Source organism: Carcharodon carcharias, chromosome 21 (assembly GCF_017639515.1).
Source record: "Carcharodon carcharias isolate sCarCar2 chromosome 21, sCarCar2.pri, whole genome shotgun sequence".
In the NCBI taxonomy this organism is placed as follows: domain Eukaryota; kingdom Metazoa; phylum Chordata; class Chondrichthyes; order Lamniformes; family Lamnidae; genus Carcharodon; species Carcharodon carcharias.
In genome coordinates this window covers 28,564,862-28,591,243 of record NC_054487.1, presented here as the reverse complement: position 1 = coordinate 28,591,243, position 26,382 = coordinate 28,564,862, and the positions used below count along the sequence as shown (strand labels likewise).

General features: G+C 43.7%; 2 protein-coding genes across 2 annotated transcripts in view; one reads left to right on the top strand and one right to left on the bottom strand.

Annotated features, from left to right (window-relative positions):
- The window catches only part of cacna2d4a (calcium channel, voltage-dependent, alpha 2/delta subunit 4a), a 709,103-nt gene that overhangs the window by 259,093 nt on the left and 423,628 nt on the right, over nt 1-26,382 (bottom strand). The window lies entirely within an intron of this gene.
- On the top strand, nt 492-26,083 carry lrtm2a (leucine-rich repeats and transmembrane domains 2a). The gene is made up of 3 exons (XM_041215347.1): nt 492-596; nt 21,840-22,430; nt 25,644-26,083. Exons 1-3 carry the CDS (start codon nt 542-544, stop codon nt 26,081-26,083), a joined length of 1,086 nt encoding a protein of 361 aa, XP_041071281.1. The 5' UTR covers nt 492-541.

Here is a 26,382-nt window from a genome sequence, read left to right as displayed (position 1 = left end):
TTTTAAGTTATTTTTTTACCTCCTCTCCCTTGGCTTGGTTTATACAGCACACACCAATCCCAAACGTCTGCCAATGGTGCTTTATAATTTACTACTGCAAGGTAGGCATGAGCAGACCATATTGAGGTGGAAATTCACACATGAGGAACCACCTCCTTTTGCTGACATGGCTGAGATCAGTTACTTGGAACCTGTGGTTCAGCACTGGTGATTTTGCATAACACAACTTGTACGTGTCAAGACACAAAGAGATGGGACAGGCATTCATAATTGCAATTTTACTGTGTCAATGTCTTCTGAGCTGGGCAAATGCTATGCAACTTACGCAACTAACTGATTCAATTACATAGCTGCTTATAGATAGCAAAGTCTATTTAAAAATAATCAACACAATGTCTTCTTCTAGTTTTAGAGATCAAAGCACTGGTTTTATCACTGAGCTGTGACATTGGACACTACTGCGATTCCTATTCTACAGAACGTTGGGCACACAACACAAACCAACAACTCTAAGAGTGGAAGTCAAGATACCATATTAAATATGGAACCTGTGACAAATGCAATTGTGAAGCAGGGGAGGAAGACCTCCTGCACATGTGAGTATTGATTATCCTGTTTGATTACTCCTATTGTTGCTTGTAATGGTATGTTAGAGGTATTGGGAATGATGAAGACAGGAGCAGACAAAAGGAATAGAAAACAATTTTAGCACAGAAGGAAATCATTGTTCTCATCACATCTATACCGATGCATGCTCCACATTTGAACTATGTATTCTAGTGCCAATTTTCTGCTCTGGTTTGTTCAAATGTCACTCCTCCCTCAAATTCTCTCTTAATTTTACGATTGACTCAGCTTCGATAGTTGATTAGCTTAAACCATTCCATATTGCAATTCCGAAAAAGTTCCTTTTGTTGTAGGGCGTTGGTTACAGTTCGGTAGGTCTGAAGATGTATTTGTAGTCATACGTAGGTTAACTTGAAGCCTTTTTCTTGGAACTATTTACAAATATACAGTAAGGGTAAAAACCAGGAGCTGTCTCCTTGCTTGCTGGTACACACAACTCTGTCCAACCTTAGACTGACCCTGCAGGTCATGTGCTCTCTTACATCCCTTTGTGAGCAGTACTGTTCTCAGTCCCACATGAACCCAATATGTGCTAGACACTTATACGACAGCTTTTAGCTCCCCTACATGCTTCTAACATTAATTCTAAATTTAGATCCCTTTTCTCCAAATTCATGGACTCATGAAAAAAAAAAATCATTATCATTTACCGTCTCAATGCTTTGATCGGCTTTTCAAATTGCTCTTAACCTCTTCAGTTCTAATGTAATTCTAATGTTTGAAGTCTAAAAGAATTTAAAAAGAGAATAAATCATACAAAATTCTGTAAAAAGAATGAGGGATGCATTTCAGAAAAAATACTGGAAATAGATTGATTGATTGGACTGGATAGGGCCCAGAAAAGGTTCAGATTGTCAGTGTATTACTGAATGTTTCTCTGCCAACACAGCCTGGTTCCTTGTTGTACTTATATCTAATTAGTGAGAAGTGATTCATCCAAATGAACATACATAGCATACATACAAACATATGAATTAGGAAAAGGAATAGGCCACTCAGCCCTTCGAGCCACTTCACCATTCAATAAGATCATGGCTGATCCGCTTGTAATCTCAACTCCATGTTCCCTCCTATCCCTGATAGCCTTTCACCCCCTTGTTTATCAAGAATCTGTCTACCTCTGCCTTAAAAATATTCAAAGACACCGCTTCCACCATCTTTTGAGGAAGAGAGTTCCAAAGACTCACAACCACCTGAGGAAAAAAAAAAATTCTCCTTATCTCTGTCCTAAATGGGTGAATGGGTGACCCCTTATTTTTAAACAGTGGCCCCTTGTACTAGATTCTGCCAAAAGAGGAAATATTCTCTCCATGTTGACTCTGTCAAGACCCTTCAGGATCTTATATCTTGCAATCAGGTCGCCTCTTACTCTTCTAAACTCCAGCAGATACAAGCCTAGTCTGTCCAGCCTTTCCTCATAAGGCAACCTGTCCAGTCCAGGTATTAGTTTAGTAAACTTTCTCTGAACTGCTGCCAATGCATTTACATCCTTCCTTAAATAATACAATACTGTACACAACACTCCAGATGTGTTATCACCAATGCTTTGTATAAATGAAGCATAAGCACCCTACTTTTGAATTCAATTCCCCTCGCAATAAATGATAACATGCTAATAGTTTTCCTAATTACTTGCTGTGCTTGCATACTAATTTTTTGTGATTGATGCACTCGGAAGCCTAGTTCCCTCTACATCTCAGAGCTCTACAATCTCTCACCATTTAGATAATATGTTTTTTTTATTTTTCCTGCCAAAGTGGACTATTTGACACTTTCTCACATTATACTCCATTTGCCAGATCTTTTTGCCCACTCACATAATTTATCTATATCCGTTTGTAGCCTCCTTGTGTTCTCTTCACATCTTACCATCCTACCTACCTTTGTGTCATCAACAAATTTAGCAACCATACCTTCGGTCCCTTCATCCAAGTCATTTATATAAATTGTAAAAAGTTAAGGTTCCAGTACTGTTCCCTGTGGCACACCACTTGTCACATCCTGCCGACCAGAAAAAGACCCATTTCTGCCTACTCTCTGTTTTCTGTTAGCTAGCCAATCTTCTATCCATGCCAATGGGCAGAATCATCCCAGATTTGCACTAAGTGCGGTAGTGGGTGGGAAAAACAATGTTTTACCCGCTGGCCACAATGGCAGCTTCCCACACTGCATCATCCCAAAAAACGCTGCATTATTTATGCATTCCTGGGAAACATGCTGTTTCCATGGAGGGTCGGCTGCCACATCATCATCTTGCCCCTTCATCACGTTGGGCATGATGTTTAAAGTGCAGCCATGCGCAGACCTCTTAGTGCTTCCATCTCAGGACTGCTGCATGGAAGACGTGGCCCCAAAAGACAAAAAGACTGCAGTTCCCAGGTTCAACAACGTGTCTGTCCAGTGCCTTTTGGACGCAGTGGAGGCCTGCTGTGATGTCCTCTACCCCTGCTCTGGCTACAGGATGGGCAGCAACATCACCAATCCACCTTGGGAGGTGGTGGCAGTGGTGGTCAGCTCCAACGCCCTGCAAAGGAGAACAGCTACCCAGTGTCACATTTGGGCAAATTATCTCTTTCATTCTGCCAGGGCAAGTCACTCTTCTCATCGCCCTCAACTTACACACTCACAAGCCCATCACACAACCTCAGGGCCCTCACTCGCTGCCAGGTCAGGGGACATCACCATTCACTCTCTCACACACACCGTCATTGTCCTCATTCCGTCCGTGGGACCACTCACCACCCACACACGCCAGGCTTATTTATCATCTGGTCTGGCAGATGTCCTGCTCACTCTCTCCATCCTCATTCATGCAGGGCAAGCTGGCACACAACAAGAGGGAGAGGTCGCCAGCTGGTGGAAGAATGCCTGAAATCAAAGTCCTCATGGACTTTGAAAACAGAGCCATCCAGCTGTCTGGTGAGCATCTGGACTGTTCCTGTACTGACGGTGAGGTCGGCAGTGCTCTACCAAATGAGGATCCAGCAGTGCAACATCCATCAGACAACCATGCTGTGAGTGATGTGTCCTCTGTCACAGGCCACTGCTATGCACTAATTATCTCTCCACGACCCAGGGCCTTCAACCACACCCTGAAGAAACCTCTGAAGGGGAATCTGAAGGCACTCTCCTTGAAGTCCCATCACAGCACACACCCACACCCTCCACCAGTGCAGAGACACACACCTCGGTGGGACTAGCTTTAGAGTAGCCTCAGGATCACAATCGCATTTTCTGATCCACATCAGGCAGAGGCGGGGACTTCCCCGGTCCCCGGCACTCGGAGGACTGTTGGAGGCCAGAAATTTGCCTAGTCCGAGTCATGATTGGTGAACATTTTCAACAGGGGCAACAACAGGATATCTGGTCATGGTAAAACTGAAGGGAAATGGCGCGCCAAGGCCAAGACATGCTCCTCCAGAGTTGGTTTCCAGTTTCCTGCCGGTTGCATTCACTGGCTGTTATGCAAGGGTCACTATGCCGAGTGTGTCGGGGCCGGTGCCTCCATCTACCTGGCTGCTGTCCTCAAGTACCTGACGGCTGAGATCTGCGAGCTGGCCTGCAACGTGGCCCGGGACAACAAGAAGACCCACATCATCTCCCGTCACCTGCAGCTCGCCATCTGCAATGACGAGGAGCTCAACAAGCTGCTGGGAGGGGTCACCATAGTCCAGGGTGGGGTCCTGCCCAACATCCAGTCTGTGCTACTGCCCAAGAAAACTGGCCACCCCAGCAAGGTTTATGCCAGAAGGGGCAAGTTCAGAAAAAGATCAGGTGACGAGCCTCTGGACTTGGTCATGTCTCAGCTGCTGTAGTTGCAAAGGCACGTTCGGGGACATCAGGAAGGGATGTCCGCTCCATTCCTCAGATTGCAAGGCACGATGGAGGATTCCATCCTCCTTCAGTCTGAGGTGACAGTGCCAGCATGCCAATGCACCGAGTTCAACACTGGTAGGACGGCAGCCACCATGAAGACTTTGGTTCAGGACATCACTCCTGCACGCTGTGCGGGCTGAACTCCATCGCTAACGCCATAGTTGGCCTCCAGCAGTGTGTATACAAGAGGTGTGTGGGACAGCTCAATCTCACTCTAGCTTCCCCTTCTACTCAAGTTGTCAGCCAGGGGCCCTTTGGCACCCATAGTGAGGAGGATCAGCAGGTGCACATCCCGAGGCCATACTCCCAGGTGACTCTGGGAGTGTCCAGCCCATCCTAATCCCCTTTCTCTGTGACCCCAGCAGCTCTAGTTCTACAGTTCAAGGATGGTGCCACTGCCACACAGCAGGACCACGAAAGCAGGCTGGGGCCCTCTAGGTCTCAGCCCTCTAAAGGACGCCTGTCAAGGTCATCACAGACAGGGCATAGCAGTCAGCAGGCTACATTCACCTACACTGTGGATGTCCGGGGAGCACCAAGACATAGTGGCAGGGTTAGGAAGGTTAAGAAGATGTAATTCTTTCAAGTCAAGCCAAATAAACTAAATTAACAAATCAGGGAACAAATTAAAAGGCAGCCCCTTAAAGAGAGGCTGCAAAAACAAAAGACAAAATATAAAGGAAACTTACAAACATTAAACCAAAATGTGATCAAAGGGGTCCTTAAAACACCCCAGTCCCCACGGTGCCCACCCAGCCTGGAAGGCTTTGACAGTGCCGGCAGACACTGCAACCTCCCTCTCCAGGGGCACCCAGCTGTGAACATAGCCACAAAGAGAGGAAGACAGTTGGGCCGGACAACGTCCTCGATCGCCCGCTTCCTGGACCTGTTAATGGCCAGCTTGGCCAGGCCCAGGAGCAGGTTCACAAGGAGGTCCTCCTCCTTCCACACCAGGTGAACCAAGAAGATGTAACCCTTTTGTTACAAAATAAATAAACTAAATTAACAAATCAAGGGACATAGTTGATTGCTTGTTGCCACAGAGATCTGAGCTCCACGTAAGTGCAGTCGATCATACCCTGCACCTGTGGGAAACATGAGATCTTGGCAAATCCAATCGCTTTTGCATTCTGGCTCTGCCAGAGTGAAATGCACAAAGTTGTGTGCCTTCACGAGGATGGCATCGTGACATCATGGATGCATTTGTGGGTGGAGGCTTGTGATATCCCACAGAAGTCACATGTAGAGCCTGGCGTAAAAATTGAACACCGCGGTCACTTTCACGGCCACTGGCAGCGGATGTCCCTGTGACGCCAAATCCTGCAGCAGCTCGCAGATGTGACTGTGCAGTTCCCTAGACATGCACAGTCTTCGGCCACACTGATTCTTGGTCATCTGCAGCAATGAAAGGGCATCGATAGACTCTGGGTCTAGATGGCGCTGACCAGCAATGGCTCGCTGTGGCTCTTTGGCAACGTGTGCGGGAGCCCCTTCTTCCTGAGGGTGTTGCTTCTTCACAGCCAGGCTCCTCAGTCACTCTCTTCTTCTCCTTCGTCTTGGCTCTCTGTTCACCACAAGGCATACTGCTAGTTCACCAGGCACCACAATCCTGATGTACGCCTCCTGCAGGATGAAAGAGAGAGAGCATGAGTTAGCTTCAGTGTTCTAAGAACCTCTCTTGATTAAGTTTGAAGGCCCTTTAACAGATCCCGGAGAGTGCTGGGCAGCACTTGGATGGCCGGAGTTTAGTCACTGCATGGCTGACCGAAGCCCCAACCAGCTCCACCCCACTGCACCTGACTGATTGGTGGCAGGTTTGCTCATTGGACTGCATGCTGTGCCCTCAGCTCAGGCACAAGCATTCTCCTAAACCACACTGGAAGACTGCACTGTTTCCTTGAGCCGTGGGGGAGACCGGTCCAAACCAGGATGATGGAATTGCAAGAGGTTGTGAGCACCTCCACCAGTGACTGCTCCATGGCCACCTTTTGCAAGGAGATTGTACAACTTGCCCCGTCATCCAATTGTTCTACAGTCAACTAAAATGCTCATTAGTTTGCAGTCTGTGGCTGAGGGATGAACAGCTCTGTAGCACTTGATGGCACTTTCATGCCTCTGCAATGCTTGAGTGGGCAGATAAGCGAGAAGCCTGTTCCACACGTCAATGTGGCTGCATCTGAACTATCTCAGCTGCGAGAAACGGTCACTTTATGTAAGGTTTCCCTAATGCATGACTGCTTCCCTCACCCCCACCTTGCATGTGCTCGTGCACTGCCTTCAGCCACAAGCAGCCCTTGTCCCACCCCTGCCCACCCCAACAGGCGACACTGGTGAGTGCTGCGCAACTTTACTGTGCACTCACCTCTGAGTTCACCTCAAAGTGCAGCTCGCTAAGTGCATGCCTTATAAATGCTGTTGTGAAACACATTGGCGTGCAATTACGCTGATGTGGGCAGACAATCCAGTGGGGTGGTGGGCAAATGATTCCGGTGGACTGGCTTTATAATGATATGCATACGTATTACAATGAGGTTCCCGAAGATCGATGGCGGGAAACACGGCCCGCCATTGATGGGCTGAGCGGACAATCGCAAACTGGCTTCATGACGTCATGAAACCGATTTTTGGCCTGGTCTGTAGTTATTTGCTTTCTGTCTCCTTCCTTTCTTGAATAGAGGAGTTATATTTGCTACTTTCCAATCTGATAGGACCTTTCCAAAATCAAGGGAATCTTGGAAAATTAAAACCAATGCATTTACTACCTGATTTTATATTTCTAGCTAGCTTTCTCTCATATTCTAGTTTCGCCCTCCTTATTACTGGTTAGTCATTCTTTGCTGTTTTTTAAAATTCTGTTAAATCTTCTGACCAACCACCAATTATTGCAGATTTGTGTGCATTTTCTTTCAATTTGATACTATTTCTAACTTCCTTAGTTAGCCATGGATGGTGCATTCGTCTCAAGAATCTTTCTTTCTCACTGGAATGTGTCTTTGATGAATGTTATGAAATATCTTCTTAAACGTCTGCCACTCTTATCTGTACTGACCTACGCCTTAATCTATTTCTCCAGTTCACTTTAGCTAGCTCCAAATCATGCCCCTGTAATTGCCTTTATTCAAGTTTAAAACACTAGTCTTAGACCCCTTCTTTTCTTCCTTAAGCTGAATGTGAAATTCAATTATGTTATGATCACTGTTATCTAGAGGCTCTTTTACTGTGAGGACATTAATTAAACCTGCCTCACTGCACACTACCAGATCTAGAATAGCCTACTCCCTGGTTGGTTCAAGAACATGTTGCTCTCAGAAAATGCCCTGAAGACACTCTATAAATTCATCTTCCAGATTTCCTTTGCCAATTCGTCCAATCTATATGTAGATTAAGATCACCTATGATAATTGCAGTGCCTTTTTTAGAAGCTTCCATTATACCTTTCTGTATACCCCATCCTATTGTCGTTACTGTTAGGGGGCTTATAAACTGCTCCCACAATTGACTTCTTCCCTTTGATATATCTTATCTCTATCCAAACTGATTCTACAAATTGAGCTTCGGAACCAATGTCATCTCTTACTACCGTACTAATGTCCTGCTTAATTAATAAAGCAACTCCACCGCCCTTTCCTAGCTTCTTGTCCTTCCGAAATGTCAAGTATCCTTGAATATTCAGGACCCAGCATTGGTCACCTTTCAGCCATGTCTTTGCAATGGCTACCAAGTTTTACATATTTATTTCTATTTGAGCTAACAATTCATCTGTTTTGTTATGAATGCTATGGGCATTCAAATACAGAGTGCCTTTAATTCTGTCTTTTTACTATTTTTGCAAACTCTGGCCTTGTCTGCTGTCACACTCTTAAGTTTGTATGCTCTTTCCCATCCTGCCACACTCTAGTTGTCATCACCTTTGTTTCTACCTTGCTCTCTTGCCTTATCCTTTTCCTATAATTTACCATATCTTCCCTCATGCAATCTCTCACCCACACTATTTAATTTCTCTGTATCACCTTAGTTATACAACTCACCAGAACACTGGTTCTGACACGGTTCAGATGAAGAACATTCCAATGGTACAGCTCTTAGTTTCCCGAATACTGGTGCCAGTGTCCCATGAATCGAAACCCATTTCTCCCACACCAATCTTTCAGCCACACATTCAATCCCCTAATCTTATTTAGCCTATGCCAACTTGCTCATGGCTCAGGTAATAATCCAGAAATTATTACCCTTGAGACTCTGCTTTTTAACTGAGCCTCTAGCTGCTCATACTCCCTATGCAGAGCCTCCTTCCTAGTCCTATCTATGTCTTTGGTACCTACGTGGACCAGGACAACTGGATCTGTTCCGTCCCACTGCAAATTCCTCTCCAGCCCAAAGCAGATGTCCTGAACCTTGGCATCAGGTAGGCAAAGCCATTTGGATTCTTGCTGTTGACTAGAGAACTGTATCTTTTCCCTTGACTATAAATTCCTACTTACTCCCCCACCTTGAAAGGTTTCCTCTACCACGGTGCCATGGTGATTTCACTCACCCACCCTACAGTCTGCACCCTCACCCATACGAGGTGTAAGAACCTCAAATCTGTTGGACAATTACAAGGGCCGAGGCTCCTCCACTTCTACCTTCTGGGTCCACTGCCTCACTTGCATTCACACCTTTCTGTCCCTGATCACGGGCCAAATAAGATGACGTTAGCTGAGTGGGTGTGTCTGCCTTTTGGAACAAAATGTCCTGGATGCATCCTCTCTGATGCATCACAGAGTCTGTGGATCAGCCTGCACTAAATGGGCAGAATTATCTGCCTGTTGGGCGGGGGGGCCCGACCCAATCTCCAGCAAGTGGGGAGCCGATCCCCGCCGAAGAAGCAGGCCCCGCCGCCATTTTACATGGGCGGGCCAATTAAGGCCCACCCAGTGTGACGCCCGGCGGAAAGCACTATGTGCTTCCTGTGCTGGGGGGGGCGGAGGGGGGGGGTGGGGAGGGGGAATTCCCCAAATGCGAGAATGTGCTCTTTTGCGCATGCGCATGAAAGAGCGCACATCTCCCTGAGGCTAAGTGCTGCCTCAGGAAGATCACTGACAGTTGTATAAACATGAAAAATAGAAACAAAAATCCTTAACATGTCCCCCTCATGTAACAATGTCACACGAGATGGGACATGTTAATAAATTTCATTAAAACTTTATTCAGCTTTTTAAAGCCCTACATGAAACCTCATCCCACCAATGGTTGAGTTTTCATGTTTTCTCATTCCCGCCAGGACTCCTGGCCTGCCCACCAACCTTAAGGTTGGACGGGCAGGTCCTTTAATTGTTTTAGTGATCCTATCAATGGCCTCAATTGGCCATTGATAGGTCGGTGGGTGGACAGCTGATCTCGCTGTGTCCCCGCCTTCCTGAATATTTAAATGGGGCAGGATGACATCAGGGGTTCTCCACGACGTCATCTCGCGTCATTTTGCGTATCAGAAAGTGGGCCCCGCCCCCTGCTCTCCGACAGAAAAATTCAGCTCAATGACTCTGAGCCGAAGTTCCATGAGCCGCGGACACTTACCGCAGACATGGTCACCTTGGATCAGACTGGCACCCATGTGTCCCACATACTGCAACTGCAACACATCACCTGCCTAGCCAAGATTATTGCATTTTAATTAACTAATTTATTATTTATTTTCTTAATTATTTTAATTAATGCATCTAGTTTTGTATGAGCTTATTTTCTGCCTACACCTATTGAAATTCCCTAGTTTAGATAAGATAAATAGGAAAAGTAGGAAATGCTCACTTATTTCAGCATTTTCCTGTTAACTAATATCAGGCTAGCTGGTTTGAGGTTCTCTGTTTTCTCTGTCCCTTATTTCTTGAATAGTGGTGTGGCATTACTTTCCAATCCACCAGGACTGTTCCAGAATCTCAGGAATATTGGAAGATCACAACCAGCACATCTACTATTTCTATAACTACCTCTTTTAGAACCCTAGGATGTAAGCTATCAGATCCTAGGAACTTATCAACTTTTAGTCCAATTAATTTCTCCAGAAAATTTGCTTTGCTAATATTCATTCCTTTAAATTCCTCACTCTCATTAGACCCATAATTTCCTATTATTTCTGATAAGTCCTTCATGTCTTATACTTTAAAGGCAGACATAAAATATTTGTTTAACATCTTGGCTTATAAGCTACTCCCACCTGTATTCCTGATTCCCCATTATAGTTTTTCCTGCTTCAGCCTCCAGTAGGCCCACCTTTACTTTCACTACTATCTTCCTTTATAAATGTTTGTAGAAATTCTTGCAATCTGTTTTTATGTTTCTTGTTAATTTACTCTCATGTTCCATTTCTTCTCACTTCATCGATTTTTTGGGCATCCTTCACTGGGTTCAAAAACTTTCCCAATCCTCAGGCTTACTATTCTTTGTGATATTATAAGCCTTTCTTTTAATTTAATACTATCCTGAGCCTCTTTAGCTAGCCTCTTTTGTTCACTTTTCTGGTGGGGAATTTATTTCTCAAAGGGAGGTATATTTATTGAGAATTCTGAAATATTTTTAAAAATGTCCACTACTGCTTATCTAGTGCCATACCTTTTAATGTAATTTCCCAATCTACCTTAACCAACTCTTCCCTCAATCATACCTGTATAATTAGCTTCATTTAAGTTTAATATTCTAGTTTCAGACTTATCTATGTCATTCTCAAACTCAATGTAAAATTCCACATATTATGATTACTCTTCCCCAAAGGATCTCTTACTTTGAGATTATTAATTAACCATGTCTCATTACACAAGGCAAGATCTAAGATAGCCTCTTCCCTGATCACTTCCATGATGTATTATTCTAAGAAATGGCCTCAAATGCATTCCAGGAACTCCTCCTCTAAATTACTTTGCGAATTTGATTTGTCCAGTCTATATGAAGATTAAACTCTCCTATAGTTATTGCATTGCTTTTGTCACAAATTCCTTTTATTTCTTGATTAATGTTCTGTCCAACAGCAGGGGATCTATAAAACACTCCCATCAGTGTTTTCTGCCCCTTGTTATTTCTTATCCCCATGCATACTGATTCTATTCCTGTTCTTCTAAGCCAAATTCCTTGTCACTACTATCCTTATATCATCCTTTATTATCAGGGTTAGCCCATTCCTTTTCCATTTTGTCTGTATTTTTGACATATAAGTACTCTGGAATATTTAGTTCTAACCTTGGTCACCAAGCAACCATATCTCTGTAATGGCTATTAGGTCAAATCTATTTATCTCTGTTCATGCCATTAATTTGTTTATCTTGTTACAAATGCTTCACATATTCAGATAAAGAACATTTAATTTTAATTTTATTCTTGAGCACTCTCCTCGCCACTCAATCACCACCACCACAGCCCCATTGTTTTTAATTTAATGACCCATTTGCAGCCATTGTCATTCAATTCTCCAGGACACTGGTCCCAGCCCAGTTTTCGTGGAGGTGTCACAATGGATCAACCCCCTTTTTCCTGAGTACTGGTATCAGAACCCCATAAATGAAAACTCCTGTCTCCCATACCACTCTTTGAGACACACACTCAACTCCCTGATATGTTTGGTCCTAAGCCATTTTGCCCGTGACTCAGGTAATAATCCAGAGAATATTCCCTTTCAAGTTTCTGCTTATTAATTTGGACCCTAGATCCCCAAACTCCCACAACAGAACCTCATTCTTATGTTATTGGTTCCTAGGTAGGCCTCAACAACTGAATCCTTCAAGGATTCTCACTCCAAGCTCCTCCCCAACAATGAGATGTCTTTAATACTGGGACCAGGCAGCCACACAACCTTTGGAACTCCCAGTTCCAGCTGCAGAGGACAATATCTATCCCTCTGACTATATTGTCCCCAACCACAACCACATTTATTTTCACTCTCCCTGCTTGAATGGCCACCTACATCACAGTGTCATGTTCAATTTGCTCATCCACCTTGCAGACTTTGTCCTTATCACTTTATATCTGACAGACATCAAGAACCTTGTATGTACCTGTTGGAGAAGGGCAAAGACTGAGACTCCTCCAGCACTGCACCTGGGGTCCATTTACCTGCCCAACTCACAGTTAAATTCTCCTGGTCCAGACCACTAACCAGCCCTGTATCACTTTCTAACCTTAGGGGCATGACTGCCTCCTGGAGCGAAGTGTCCTAGTAACATTCCTCTCTCTCTGATGTCCCACAGTCTCTGCAACTCAGACTCCAGCTCAGCAACTCTAAGATTAGGTTCCTTGAGATGCAAACACTTACTGTAGATCTGGTTGTCCGGGATCACAAATTTTGCCACAATTGTCCACGGACTGCAGTTGTGGCCCTAGGTTCCTAAGTTTTGCTTTAGCCAGACGAAGCAGGAGTTGCTTAGGAGTTTAGGCACCTAGGGATTGGAGTGAGAAGTTGAAGGAGAAGGAGCAGCAGCAGTCTCAGCAACACCAGTACCTGGGCTTCTCCAAAGACAACAGCTGTGGACGACTGTGGACTGGAGGCCGTATGTAGCACAAAGGTCTATAGACCAAGGTTCTCCTTCTTGGACTAAACTGAGGAGCTGTGCAGGAGGGCTTTACCAGGCAGACTGAATGCTTAAGCAAAGCTTTAGATGGGGTGGGAGGGGGAGGGGCTTCCTGCTATATGCCCCACACAGAAGGGCATGCACTGTCATTGTCCACTGTATATTGCACAATATTGCATTGTGGTAATGTTTACGTTTAGAGGAGGAAGAGCAGCAGCAGCAGTCTCTATCAAAAATAGATTTGAGTTACAGGTAAATATTTAATTTAATCTACCTATAACTTAAACTGGAGCAAGTAATACTTTAATACATTAAATACATTAAGGGCCACAACTGCAACCTGTGGACAATTGTGGCAAAATTTGTGAGGGACAACCAGATCTGCAGTAAGTGTTTGCATCTCAAGGAACCTAAGCTTAGAGTTGCTGAGCTGGAGTCTGAGTTGTAGATACTGCGGGACATCAGAGGTGTCGCTTGCCTGGGATCGATGCCTGGGATGCTTCAGAAACAGGACTACAGGGGTGTTGAGGTGGGGGCAAGAAAAATGTGAAGGCACCCGATGTAAATTTAACTCCTGCCTAGCAGGTTGGGTTAAAATTGCCCTTTAAATACCAGAATCTCAAAAGTAAGAATTAAAAGTCATGAGCAACGCTGGCCTAGATACTCTGAATGGAAGCATCAATTCTATTCCAAATGCTTCTTTGTTCCTTGGGATTTTTTGGTATTCTACATATCAAGAGCATACCAACGTTAGTCACAACAAACAGCTCTAAAGAGCAGACCTAACTTCTTGACAAAACATAGAGATAGGTAACCTTTGGTTGTTGGATTAGTCAAAGATTCAACCACCCACTCTCTGCAATATGTGACATTAATAAACTGACAAAACACAGCCTACAGCCACCAGGAACCCAAACCTTCTTGTTTTATTGCTTAAATTATAATTTACAAAACAGTGAAAAGTTGGGTTACATGGCAAGAACAGCCATCTGTGACAAATTTGAGAGATTTGGGTAATATCACAAATCACAAGAACAAAAAAACCAACAGCTCATAAAATTCAACTTGTCAGGTCTTTGTAAAACGTTCCTGGAATTCCTGCAATCATGATATATTCTGCATACAATAATCCCTGTTATATCAGTTTTGAGTCTTTCCTTTATGAATTTGAGTTCCTATTTTCTATGGTCAATTCATAAGTAATTAATGACTTAAAAAGCAAACTAAGAACTCTTTTAGCCCTGAATCCTGAACCTCCCAGCCAGGGCACCTGTTTCCCAAAATGTCAGCAACTTGCCAGGATCATGAAGGCAGTGCATATCAGAATCACAGAATTCTTATGGTGCAGTAGGAGGCCATTCAGCCCATCATGTCTGAACTAGCTTTCTAAATGAGCATTATGACTTAGTGCCATTCTCCTGCCTTTTCCCTGTACCCTTGCACATTGTTTCTATTCAAATAATGATCCAATACCCTCTTGAATGCCAAGATTGAACCTGACTCCACCACACTTACAGGCAGTGCATTCCAGACTCAAACCACTGGCTGTGTGAAAAAGTTTTCTTTTACATCACATTTGTTTCTTTTGCAAATCACTTTAAATCTGTGCCCTTTTGTTCTCGATCCTTTTACGAGCAGGAACAGTTTCTCCCTTTCTACTCTATGGAGCTCCCTCATCATTTTGAACACCTCTATGAAATCATCTCTTTGCCTTCTCCTCTCCAAGGAGAACAGTCCCAATCTCTTCAATCTATCTTCATAACTGAAGTTTCACATTCCTGGAACCATTCTTGAAAGCTTCTTCTGTACCCTTTCCAATGCATTCACATCCTTCCTATAGTGTGGCACCCAGAATTGTACACAATACTGCAGCTGAATCTAACTAGTGTCTTATATAAACTCAGAATAGCCTCCTTGCTCTTGTGCTCTATGCCCTTATTAATAAAGCCCAGAATACAATATGTTTTATTAACTGCTTTCTCCACCTGCCCTGCCACCTTCAATCATTTATGCACGTATACATCCAGGTCCCTCTTCTCCCGCACCCCCTTAAGAATTGTATCCTTTATTTTATATTGTCTCTCCATGTTCTTCCGACCAAAATGCATCACCTCACACTTCTCCACATTGAACTTCATCTGCCACCTACCTGCTCACTTCATCAACTTGTCTATGTCTTGCTGAAGTTCTACACTGTCCTCCTCAGAGTTTATAATACTTCCAAGTTTCATATCGTCCACAAACTTTGAAATTATCCCCAGCACACCAAGATCTAAATCATTAATATATATCAGGAAAAGCAAGGGTGCCGATACCAACCCTTGGGGAATTTCACTACAAACCTTCCTTCAGCCTGAAAAACATCCATTATCATTACTCTTTGTTTCCTATTACTCAGCCAATTTTGTATCCACGTTGTAACTGTCCCTTTTATTCCATGAGCTATAACTTTTCTCACAAATCTATTGTGTGACACTGTATCGAATGCCTTTTGAAGTCTATGTACACCAGGTCAACAGAATTACCCTCATTTACCCTCTCTGCTACCTGTTCATAAAACTAGTTAGTTAAACATGATTTCCCCTTGAGAAATCCATGATAGCTCTTCCTGATCAACCCACATATTTCCATATGACTGCTAATTCTATCACAAAAAATTGTTTCTAGAAGTTCTCCCAGCGCTGAAGTTAAACTGACTGGTCTGTAATTGCTGGGCTTATACTTACAACCTTTTTTGAACAAGGGCATAATGGTTGCAATTCTCCAGTCCTCTGGCATCTCCCCTGAGTCTAGGGATGACTGAAAGATTATGGCCAGTGTCCCTGCAATGCCTCTCACTACCTTCAATATCCTTAGATTCGTCTCATCTGGTCCCGGTGCCTTGTCAACTTTAAGTACCGACAGTTTACCCAACACTTACTCCTTGTCAATTTTGAACCCTTCTAATGACAGAGTTTCCTCCTCTGTCACCATAGCCAGGCTGGCATCTGCTTCCTTGGTAAAGACAGATGCAAAGTTTTCATTTAACACCTCAGCCATGCTCCCTGCTTCCATGTGTAAATCCCCTTTTTGATCCCCTACTGGCCCTACTCCTCCTTTTGCAACTCTTTTACTATTTATGTGCCAATAGAAGACTTTGGGATTCCCCTTTACGTTGGCTGCCTGTCTTTTTTCATAATCCCTCTTTGCTTCTCTTATTTGCTTTATCACTCCCTCTAACTTTCTGTATTCTGCTTGGTTCTCAATCATATTTTCTACCTGACACCTGTCATAAGCACACTTCTTCTTTATCTTAATTTCTATCTCCTTTATCCAGGGAGCTCTGGATATGTTTGTCCTACCTTTCCCTTTTGGGGGAATATACCTTGACTGTGCCTGAACCATTTCTTTTTTGAAGGTAGCCCATTGTTCAGCTACAGTTTTTCCCACCAACCTTTGGTTCCTGTCTATCCAGCCCATCTCCATTTTTATCCCATTGAGGTCTGCTCTCCCCCAGTTAATTATTCTTATTCTGAATTGCCTATTGTCCTTTTCTACTGTCATCCTAAATCTTATGATACAATGATCACTGTCTCCTAAATGTTCCCCCATTGACATTTGACCTCTTTGGCCCACCTAATTTCTAAGAACCAGGTCCAACAGTGTGTCCTTTCTTGTTGGACTGGACATATACTGTAGAAAATTCTCCTAAACACAATCTAGGAACTCTTGCCCCTTTCCATCCTTTACACTACAGCTGTCCCAGTCTACATTCAGGTACTTAAAGTCCCCCATTGTAACTAATCTATAATGTTTGCATTTCTCCGTAATTTCCCTGCAGATTTCTTTCTCTACATCCTTGCCACCCATTGGTGGCCTATAGACTACACCGAGCAATATAATTGCACCCTTTTTGTTTCTCAGCTCTAGCCAAATTGATTCTGTCCTTGAACCCTCTGAGACATCCACTTTCTCTAGCATTGCAATACTCTCCTTAACCAATACTGCCACTCCTCCTCCTTTACTTCCTTCCCTATCTTTTTTGAACACCTTGTACTCAGGAATATTTAACACCCAATCCTGCCCTTCCTTGAGCCACAACATCATATTTTGGCATGGCAATCTGTGCCTGGAACTCCCCAATCTTATTTACTATACTCCGTGCATTCACTTACATGCACTCTAACCCTGATTTAGACTTCATGACTTTCTCCATACTTTGACTCCATTTATTAACTCACCATTCTTTATACTTGTGCTATCTGACTCTCCTAGTATTTTGTGCATTCTGGTATTCCTCTATAATGTTCTCTCCTGTTTCCCATGTCCCTGCAAAATTAGTTTAAAACCCTTCCAACAGCACTAGCAAAACACCCCACAAGGAACTCAGTCCCGGCTCTGTTCACGTGCAACCCATCCGGCTTGTACAGGTGCCATCTTTCCCTGAGCCAGTCCCAGTGTCCCAGGAATCTAAAGCCCTCCCCGGCTTATACAGGTGCCATCTTCTCCTGAGCCAGTCCCAGTGTCCCAGGAATCTAAAGCTCTCCATCCTGCACCATCTTTCCAGCCATGCATTCATTTGCCTTATCCTCCTATTTCTGTAGTTGCTAGCAAATGGCACTGGGAGTAACCTGGAGATTACTACATTTGAGGTCCTGCTTGCTAATTTTCAATCCAGCTCCCTAAATTATGATTGCAGTACCACATCCCTCCTTCCTACCTAAGTCACAGCTACCAATGTGGCCCTGTTCACTCCCCCCACCCCCAAGAAGAACGTCCTGTAGCCGCTCGGTGATATCCTTGATCCTGGCACCAGGGAGGCACCATACCATCGTGGAGTCACATCTACAGCCACAGAAATGCCTGCCTGTTCCCTTAACTAATGAATTCCCTATCACTATTGCTCTTCCTTTCTTATTCCTCCCCTCCTGTTTAGCTGAGCCACTTGTGATGCAATAAACTTGGCTCTGACTGCACTCCTTTGAGGAACCAGCTCCCTTACCAGCTTTCAAAACAGAAAACCAACTTGTGAGTGGGACCCCAGTGGACCTCTGCACTCCCTGCCTGGTTCTCTTGGATTGCCTGACAGTCACCCATTCCCTTTCTGCCTCCTGGCTCCTAAATTGCGTGTGACCACCTCTCTGAATATGCTATCCACATAGCTCTCAGCCTCACAGATGAGCAACAGTGACTCCAGCTGCCACTCAAGCTCTGAAACCTAGAGCTCAATTTTCTGCAGCTGGCAACACTTCTTGCACATGTACAACACCAGTATGTCCATGACTTCCCACATATTAGAGGCCACACATTCCATTTGACCAAGCTGTCCTGCCTTGTCCTAACTTTATTTTACTTTGGTTTGCTTATATTACTTTATCATGCTGCCCCGACTTTCCCTTATTCCTGATGTTTCTCACTTAAATCCAAGTATAGGTACTTCTTTAAAAATAATGCACCTTTCTAATTTACAGCAATTTAAAGACAGTCCCTAAGAGCAAAAACAGAATTACCTGGAAAAACTCAGCAGGTCTGGCAGCATCGGCGGAGAAGAAAAGAGTTGACGTTTCGAGTCTTCATGATCCTTCAACAGAACTAGGTGAATCCAAGGAAGGGGTGAAATATAAGCTGGTTTAAGGTGTGTGTGTGTGTGTGTGTGGGTTGGGGGGGGTGGTGTGGTTGTAGGGACAATCAAGCAGTGATAGAAGCAGATTATCAAAAGATGTCACAGACAAAAGAACAAAAGAACACAGAGGTGTTGAAGTTGGTGATATTATCTAAAAGAATGTGCTATTTAAGAATGGATGGTAGGGCACTCAAGGTATAGCTCTAGTGGGGGTGGGGGGAGCAGAAAAGATTTTAAAATATTTTCTGCTCCCCCACCCCCACTAGAGCTATACCTCAAGTGCCCTACCATCCATTCTTAATTAACACATTCGTTTAGATATATATCACCAACTTCAACACCTATGTGTTCTTTTGTCTGTGACATCTTTTGATGATCTGCTTCTATCACTGCTTGCTTGTCCCTACAACCACACCACCCCGCTCCATTTCTCTCCTCCCACCCAACTCGCAACCCCCCACCCCCCCCACACACCTTAAACTAGCTTATATTTCACCCCTTCCTTGGATTCACCTAGTTCTGTTGAAGGATCATGAGGACTCGAAATGTCAACTCTTTTCTTCTCCGCCGATGCTGCCAGACCTGCTGAGTTTTTCCAGGTTATTCTGTTTTTGTTTTGGATTTCCAGCATCCGCAGTTTTTTGTTTTTATATTTTTAGTCCCTAAGAGCAGTTTCTTACCAACCAATGAACTTACGGTTTTGCTGTGCTGTCACTATTTGTTTTTCTCACTCTCCTTTCGAACTCAGCGCGGGCCAGTTCCTAGCCGCCGAGAGGTGCGCCTTTCCCACTCCCAAGGTAAGTGTAGGCCTCAAATATCGGTCATGATTTATCTGCTCCCACTCCGGGCTGCTTCTTCGCAGGTCCGCCACCTCTCCGGCTCCCAGGAAAGTGGTGTGGACTTCTTCAGAGAAACTGACAAACTAGGAAGCCTTTGATCCATGAACCTGAAGAACTCAAGCCATGGCCACCTGAAGGACTGTTGTTCAAAGCACTTCTCCTCTGTTCGACATGTGATTGCCAACTTCTTGGCACTTGACTTGTCTAACACTTTACGCACCTCAGCTGCACTTCATTGTTTCCAACCTTCAACATGACAAGGCAGCAGCTTTTGCAGCTGCACCTGAAATCTGCAAACTCCTGAAACAAGACCTCCTTCCTAGTTGAGGGAATGCATTGCCAATGGCTGACATGCCTCACACTGGAAGGCCAACTCCCCACCCCCTCTCTGGGTCTTGGCCTCTCCCTGAGGCTGTGTGCCATATTCTACAAGAAGAGAAAGCAGAGAGGTGTGTATGTGTTCATCATAGCTTGTATGGAGAGGAGAAAAGGACAACATTTGTGGTGGGTGACTGTGAGGCATGGATGTGAGAGGGAAATAGGTTTTGGGTGAGTGCGAGTGTTGAGATGGAGATGTAAGGTGTCTGCAAAGAGAGAAATGAGTGAATTGCGAGATGTGTTGACCTGAGGAGTGCTGTACAAAGGAATGTTGGGAAAATCAGAATGTGGGGATTGGCACCTGAAAGTTATATGCCACTCATCTGTCTGAGGTCCTGGATTTTCCTGATACACTGTTCCAAGTTAGGAGGGACCACATTCCTGCTGCTTACCTCCTTGGCCACTTCGATCCACACCTGCTTGGTTGGAGACACGGTCCTCTTCCTCCTGTCCTTGATGGAGCTCACCTCACTGTAGCCCCTCAGATTCCATAGTGGGACCTCGGGCAAGAGTGAGAGACCTGGGGAGAAGCACTCCCACTTCTGGATAATCAGTTGAGCTCATAACATGGCTCATTTATGCTGGCTAGAAGTAACATACATTAATATGCAGGGACCCATTCTCTGCAGACAAAAAGAATGTTCAAACCTTATGCCTTTTTTGAATTATCCAGGAGTTTGGGGAGTTCATTGTTCCCCATTGCTATCTCACTGGCAACACTTGGCCAATCAAATTTGACTTGCCAATCAATCTGTACCCTTTTCTCCTGTAATATAATTTGTTGTGATCATTTGAAATTTGGCATTCTTGCATTTATCCTGATGAGTGCAAGACGAAATGCTTCAAGAACAGGTTTCATTTTTCAGCAATTTTCAATAACAGTATTATAAAACTTCTAATCCCTGTCAGAAATAGCACTGTCTCCTGATACATAACAGTTAATGTTTGCCAAGAATAACACCAAACTCTTGTAAATCATTAATGCATTTCATAAATGGCATTACTCTGTATTATAAAACTGTTCACTATTCTCTTTGTTATTACTATTCATAACTATTAGAAATAGTGTCACTGTCCCATGATAGGTTTGGATACGCAAGCTTATTCTCATTGGCATGATTTGATCTTACAAGATTTGGAAATTAGGTATCCCACAATCTCACCTAGTGTTTACATAAATTTCTCTCCTCTTCCCACATGTGAATCTGTGATGGAGCTTAGTGCAAATTCAGTGAGAGTTCCATTATGGATATATACTGCATGTCAATGAGAGCCAGAAAAATTTCCTATCTTTGGGTAGAAGAGCCTCCCAGTTTTAGCTCTGCTCAATTATGTGGTAAAGGCAAATGGAAAGAGTTTTTAAGTGAAACAGGGCTTTTTTTATTGTTTATTTTTCTGTGGCTTTTCTAGGTTTCTCTGTTTTCTTTTTGAATGGTACTATCCAGGAAATCTGGGCAGTCTGTGGTTTCACATTTCCCTACTCCCTTGATACTGTTACAGGAAAGAATGTACAAGATGTCCCCATCTAAGAGAGTCAAGCGCTATTTAATATCTGTCCCCTCTCCAGTCTGTTCTCTTGTATTACATCCCATTGTAGCTTCAGTACTGGCCTTGACATATTGCAATTTGAAGGAATATTACTCCTCTATTATAAAATTGTTGATAATCACCAGAAATAACACTACTCTAGTTTACTACTAGTATAAAAATTACATTAGTTTTCCCCTGCTCCTTGTGATCCATTTGCAGCAACTGTTCCTTCAGCTACTATATTTATCCTCTGCAATGTTCACCCTTATCAGTTCCAAAAACTTCCTAGTCCTGTTCTTGGACCAAGGCAAGTGAGATGGACATGCCCACTGTGGTTGGCTGGTGTTCAAAGATGTGAAAGAATTCCCTCAAATTCATCTTTCAGTAGTGAGACAGCATATCCATGCATCCACAACTGTTGAACCTTCTGATATATGTTTTTTTTCTCTACAGGTACTTTCTGCTTATTTTTTGTGCTGCTGGCTATTGCTGAAGCCATGTTGGCATGTCCCACACACTGTTCTTGTAAAAACTCTGAAGTGGATTGCAGCAATCTAGGCCTGGTGACCATCCCAACAGACATTCCATCAAACATCAAATTTCTCTCACTCAGCAACAATAAACTCAGCAACTTGCAGGCCCTGACATTCATTAATTTCACCACATTGGAGAAACTGGACCTGTCCAACAACTACCTGGACCAATTACCATCCAATGTATTTGACTATATCAGGAACCTGACTGACCTCAACTTAAGGAATAACAGCATTCGAAGCCTGGATAAAAGTATCTTCTATAAGACCACCAACTTGCAGAGGTTAGACCTTTCTGTTAATGGCCTCTCTCAGATTCCACTGCTCATATTTGACGAAATGCAGAACTTGACATGGTTGAATCTGGAAGACAATAGGATGCCAAATCTTGAAAGGGAGGCCTTTGAGCCACTTGAACTCCTTCGGCAGTTACAACTGGGTGGGAATCCTTGGGAGTGTGACTGCAGCCTGAGGGACTTCAAACACTGGATGGAGTGGTTTCTCTACAAAGGTCAGTAGAGCAAACTCTTGCAATTATGTACACATAATGGGAAGCAATGGCCTAGTGTTATTGTTCAAGGACTAGTAATCCAGGATAATTCTCTGGAGACCTGGGTTTGAATCCTACCATGGCAAATGGTGGAATTTGAATTCAATTAAAAAAAACTGGAATTAAAAGTCTAATGGTGACCATGAAACCATTGTCAATTATTGTAAAAACCCATCTGGCTCTGCAAATGTCCTTTAGGGAAGGAAATCTTCTGTTCTCATCTGGTCTGGCCTACATGTGACTCCAGACCCACAGCACTGTGGTTGACTTTTAAATGCTCAATAAACACTCTTAAATACCCAATAGTCCCTAACCAGCAATGTTCACATCCATGAATAAATTTTAAAAAAGTCTCTGTGGCTCTCGCTAGGGTACATCAGCCGGAGTTCTTGTGATTACTAAATAAATATTAAAAAGAATATCATTTTGTCTTCAATCCCTGCCACAAACTCTGTTCCCTAGACACAAACTCCATCCCTTGACCCAGCGACTGTCTAGAGCTGAAACAGACTGTTTGTAACACTGGTATCTTATTTGACTCGGAGATGAACCTCTGCCCATATCCATTCCATCTTCACCTTCCACCTTCATAGCATCATTCATCTCTGCAGTTGCCTCAGCTCATTTGCTGTTAAAGCCATCATCTATGCCATTGTTATCCTTAGGCTTGACAATTTCAATGGTTTCCTGACAAGCATCCACACTTCCACAGTAACACCAACAACTTGGATGTATCAGTTAGCTAGATGACTGGAGTGTGGTGCAGAACGATGCCAACAGCACAGGTTCAATCTCCATGCCGGCTGTGGTAGTTCATGTAGGGTGACCTCCTTGCCTTGCCCCATGCTTGACTGGAGTGGTGATGCTCAGTCTATCTAACCACTAGTCTCTCTAACAGAGAGAGGTGCAATAGTTCCTCATGGGCTAATTACCCAATTGCCTGGATTTATATGGCACCTTTAACATAGTAAAACATCCCAACGCATTTCACAGGAACATTATCAAAAAATTTTGACACTGAGCCACATAAGAAGATATTAGGGCAGAGGCCAAAAGCTTGGTCAAACATTTAGGTTTTAAGGAATATCTTAAAGGAGGAAAACAGGGTAGAGTGGCAGAGAGATTCCCAGAGGGAATTCCAGAGCTTGGGGCCTTGGCAGCTAGCAATGATGAAAAGTGATCAAAATCAGGGATACTAAAGAAATCAGAATTGCAGGAGTACACATATTTTGAAGGGTTGCAGGGCTGGAGGAGATTACAGGGATAGGAATGCCATGCAGAGATTTGAAAACAAAGATGAGAATTTTAAAATAGAGGCATTGTTGGAATGGGAACCAATGCAAGTAGGTGCATGAACAGGAATTGGTATAAACTAGGACACATATAGCAGAGATTTAGGTGACCCAAAGTTTATGAAGGGTAGATTGTGGGAATGTGGAATGTAGCCAGAAGAGTGTTGGAATAGTCAAGTTTGGAAGCAACAAAAGTATGGATAAGGGTTTCAGCAGCAGATGAGTTGAGTCAACGGTGGAGACAGGCGATGTTACAGAGGTGGAAATAGATGGTCCTTGGTGGGTATGAATATGTGGTCAGATCCTCCTCTCAAAGTCAAATACAGTATGATACCAAGGTTACAAATAGCCTAGTTCAGCCTCAGATAATTACAAGGAGAGGGATGGAGTTGGTGGCTAGGGAACAGTGGTGGGTCCATAGACAATGGCTTCAGTCTTTCCAATATTTAATGGAGGGAATTTCTGCTCATCCAGTACTGGATGTCATACAAGCAGTCTGATATGTTAGAGACAGTGTGGGGTTGAGAGAAGAGGTGGTGTGGAGTTATGTGTTGTCAGCACACGTGTGGAAGCTAACACTCGGATAATGTAGCTGAAGGGCAGCATATAAATAGTAAGGGCCCAAGCAAATATCCATGGGGGTTATGAGAGGTAACTATGTGGGAGCGGGATAGATGAGGCTGGATAGAAAAGAGTGGAACTAGGCAAGTGCAGTCCCAATCCGCTGGATGGCATTGTAGAGGCATGGGAGTAGGATGGTCTGGTCAATACTGCCAAAGGCTATAGACAGTTTGAGAAGGATGCGGAAGAATAGTTTATCTTTGTCACGATCACATAGGATATCATTTGTGACTCTGATAAGAATAATGGCGGGGAAGAAACCTGATTAGAGGGATTCAAACATGGAGTTCTGGAAAAGATGGGCATAGATTTCAAAGGTGGCAACACATTCAAGGACAATGGGAGGTAATGGATGCTGCAGATGGAGCAGAAGTTTGCAAGCCTCCACAGATCTGAGTTCATCTAAAACTGTGTTGCCTGTATCCTAGCTTGCACTAAGTCCTGTTCACCCGTTACCTTAATTTTTCATCGACCTACATTGGCTCCTGGTCCAGCTATGCTTTGACCTTAAAATTTGCATCTTTATTTTCAAATTCCTCTAATTCTGGCTCCTTAAGCTTCTCCTTCACTGCACTATTGGTGACCATGCTTTCAGCTGTCAAGACCCTAAGCTCTGGAATGGTCTCCCTAAACCTCTCTGCTTTGTTACCTCTCTCTACTTCTTTAAGACACTCCTTAAAAATTTCTAATATCTGCTAAGGTGGCTTGGTATTGAATTCTTTTTGATAATGCTACTGTAAAAGTACCTTGGGATATTTTAGTGCATTACAGTTGCTTTTGCTCTATCTGGTGATTCCTGCAGAAAACACACGTTAATAAATATTGGACCAGAACAACATTTGGTTCAACTGTAAAGACTGAACCTCTGCTTGCAGGGAGGAAGGGAACTCACATTGAACATGGGAAATAACTGGTATAAAGCCAATGATTTTCCTCCTATTAAAATCATGGAAAATGTGGTTGAAAATGACAGGCTGTGTGCCAGTGATTTCACATGTTGCATTCCCTATGAGTGTTGTCTCCTACGGCAAGTGCACAGTTGACCCTACAGTATCCTCCCTACAATCAAGAAACAAAATATGATGAGAGGCAGTTAAAGAGAGGAGAAAATGTTAAATAAAAGAGGGCTACTAATACTCGCTCAACAAATACAAACATTACCTGTTCGAGGAAATGGTGATATTGGTAAGATACTGTGTATTGTATTAAGTGGTAGAATGCTACAAGCTCTTATTAACTGATTACTCTGTCTTAAAATCAGGTGGAAAACTTGATGGAATTGAATGTTCTTTGCCGAAAGACCTCCGTGGGAAAGATCTCAGAGTAGTTCCCATAGAGATGTTCAACTATTGTATCCAACTGGAGGATGAAAACAAATCCTCAGAAAGTGGAAAGGTAGTCACTAGCCCTCCCTGTGTAAAACAAGAGGTCAGTACCCCAAGGCCACATTACTTTCATCCCTCAGACTGCATCAGACAACGCTACCGTCCAGTCAGCGTCAGGCGAGCCATTGGAACTGTTATCGTTGCTGGGGTCTTATGTGGCATTGTTTGCATCATGATGGTGGTGGCTGGGGCATATGGTTGCATCTATGCTTCCTTGATGGCAAAATACCATCGAGAACTTAAAAAACGGCAGCCACTGATGGGAGATGGTGAACAAGAGCAGGAGGAGCAAAAGCAGGCCTCTTCCATGGCATGAAGAATAGCTGCATGAATGGCACTGACTTCAATGGAAAAAAAGCTGCCTTCTTCAGTTTTCTCCAGCCCTGGCCTTTATGTGCTTGTTGCAGTGTTGATACATATGTTGACTCATTATTCGCACTGAGGTAAAGGGAACACATCGAACCATCTAATGAAATGCATCCTCCAGGCCTGAATCCTGCTGTGTTTGTATTTTGGAGCTGTAGAGGTAGCAGCCTCCAATACAAAGGCTTCTAGAGAAAGGAGGAAGGCGGTCTTCAAACTCTTTTGCATGTCAGTTTTTTGACAGGGTTATTT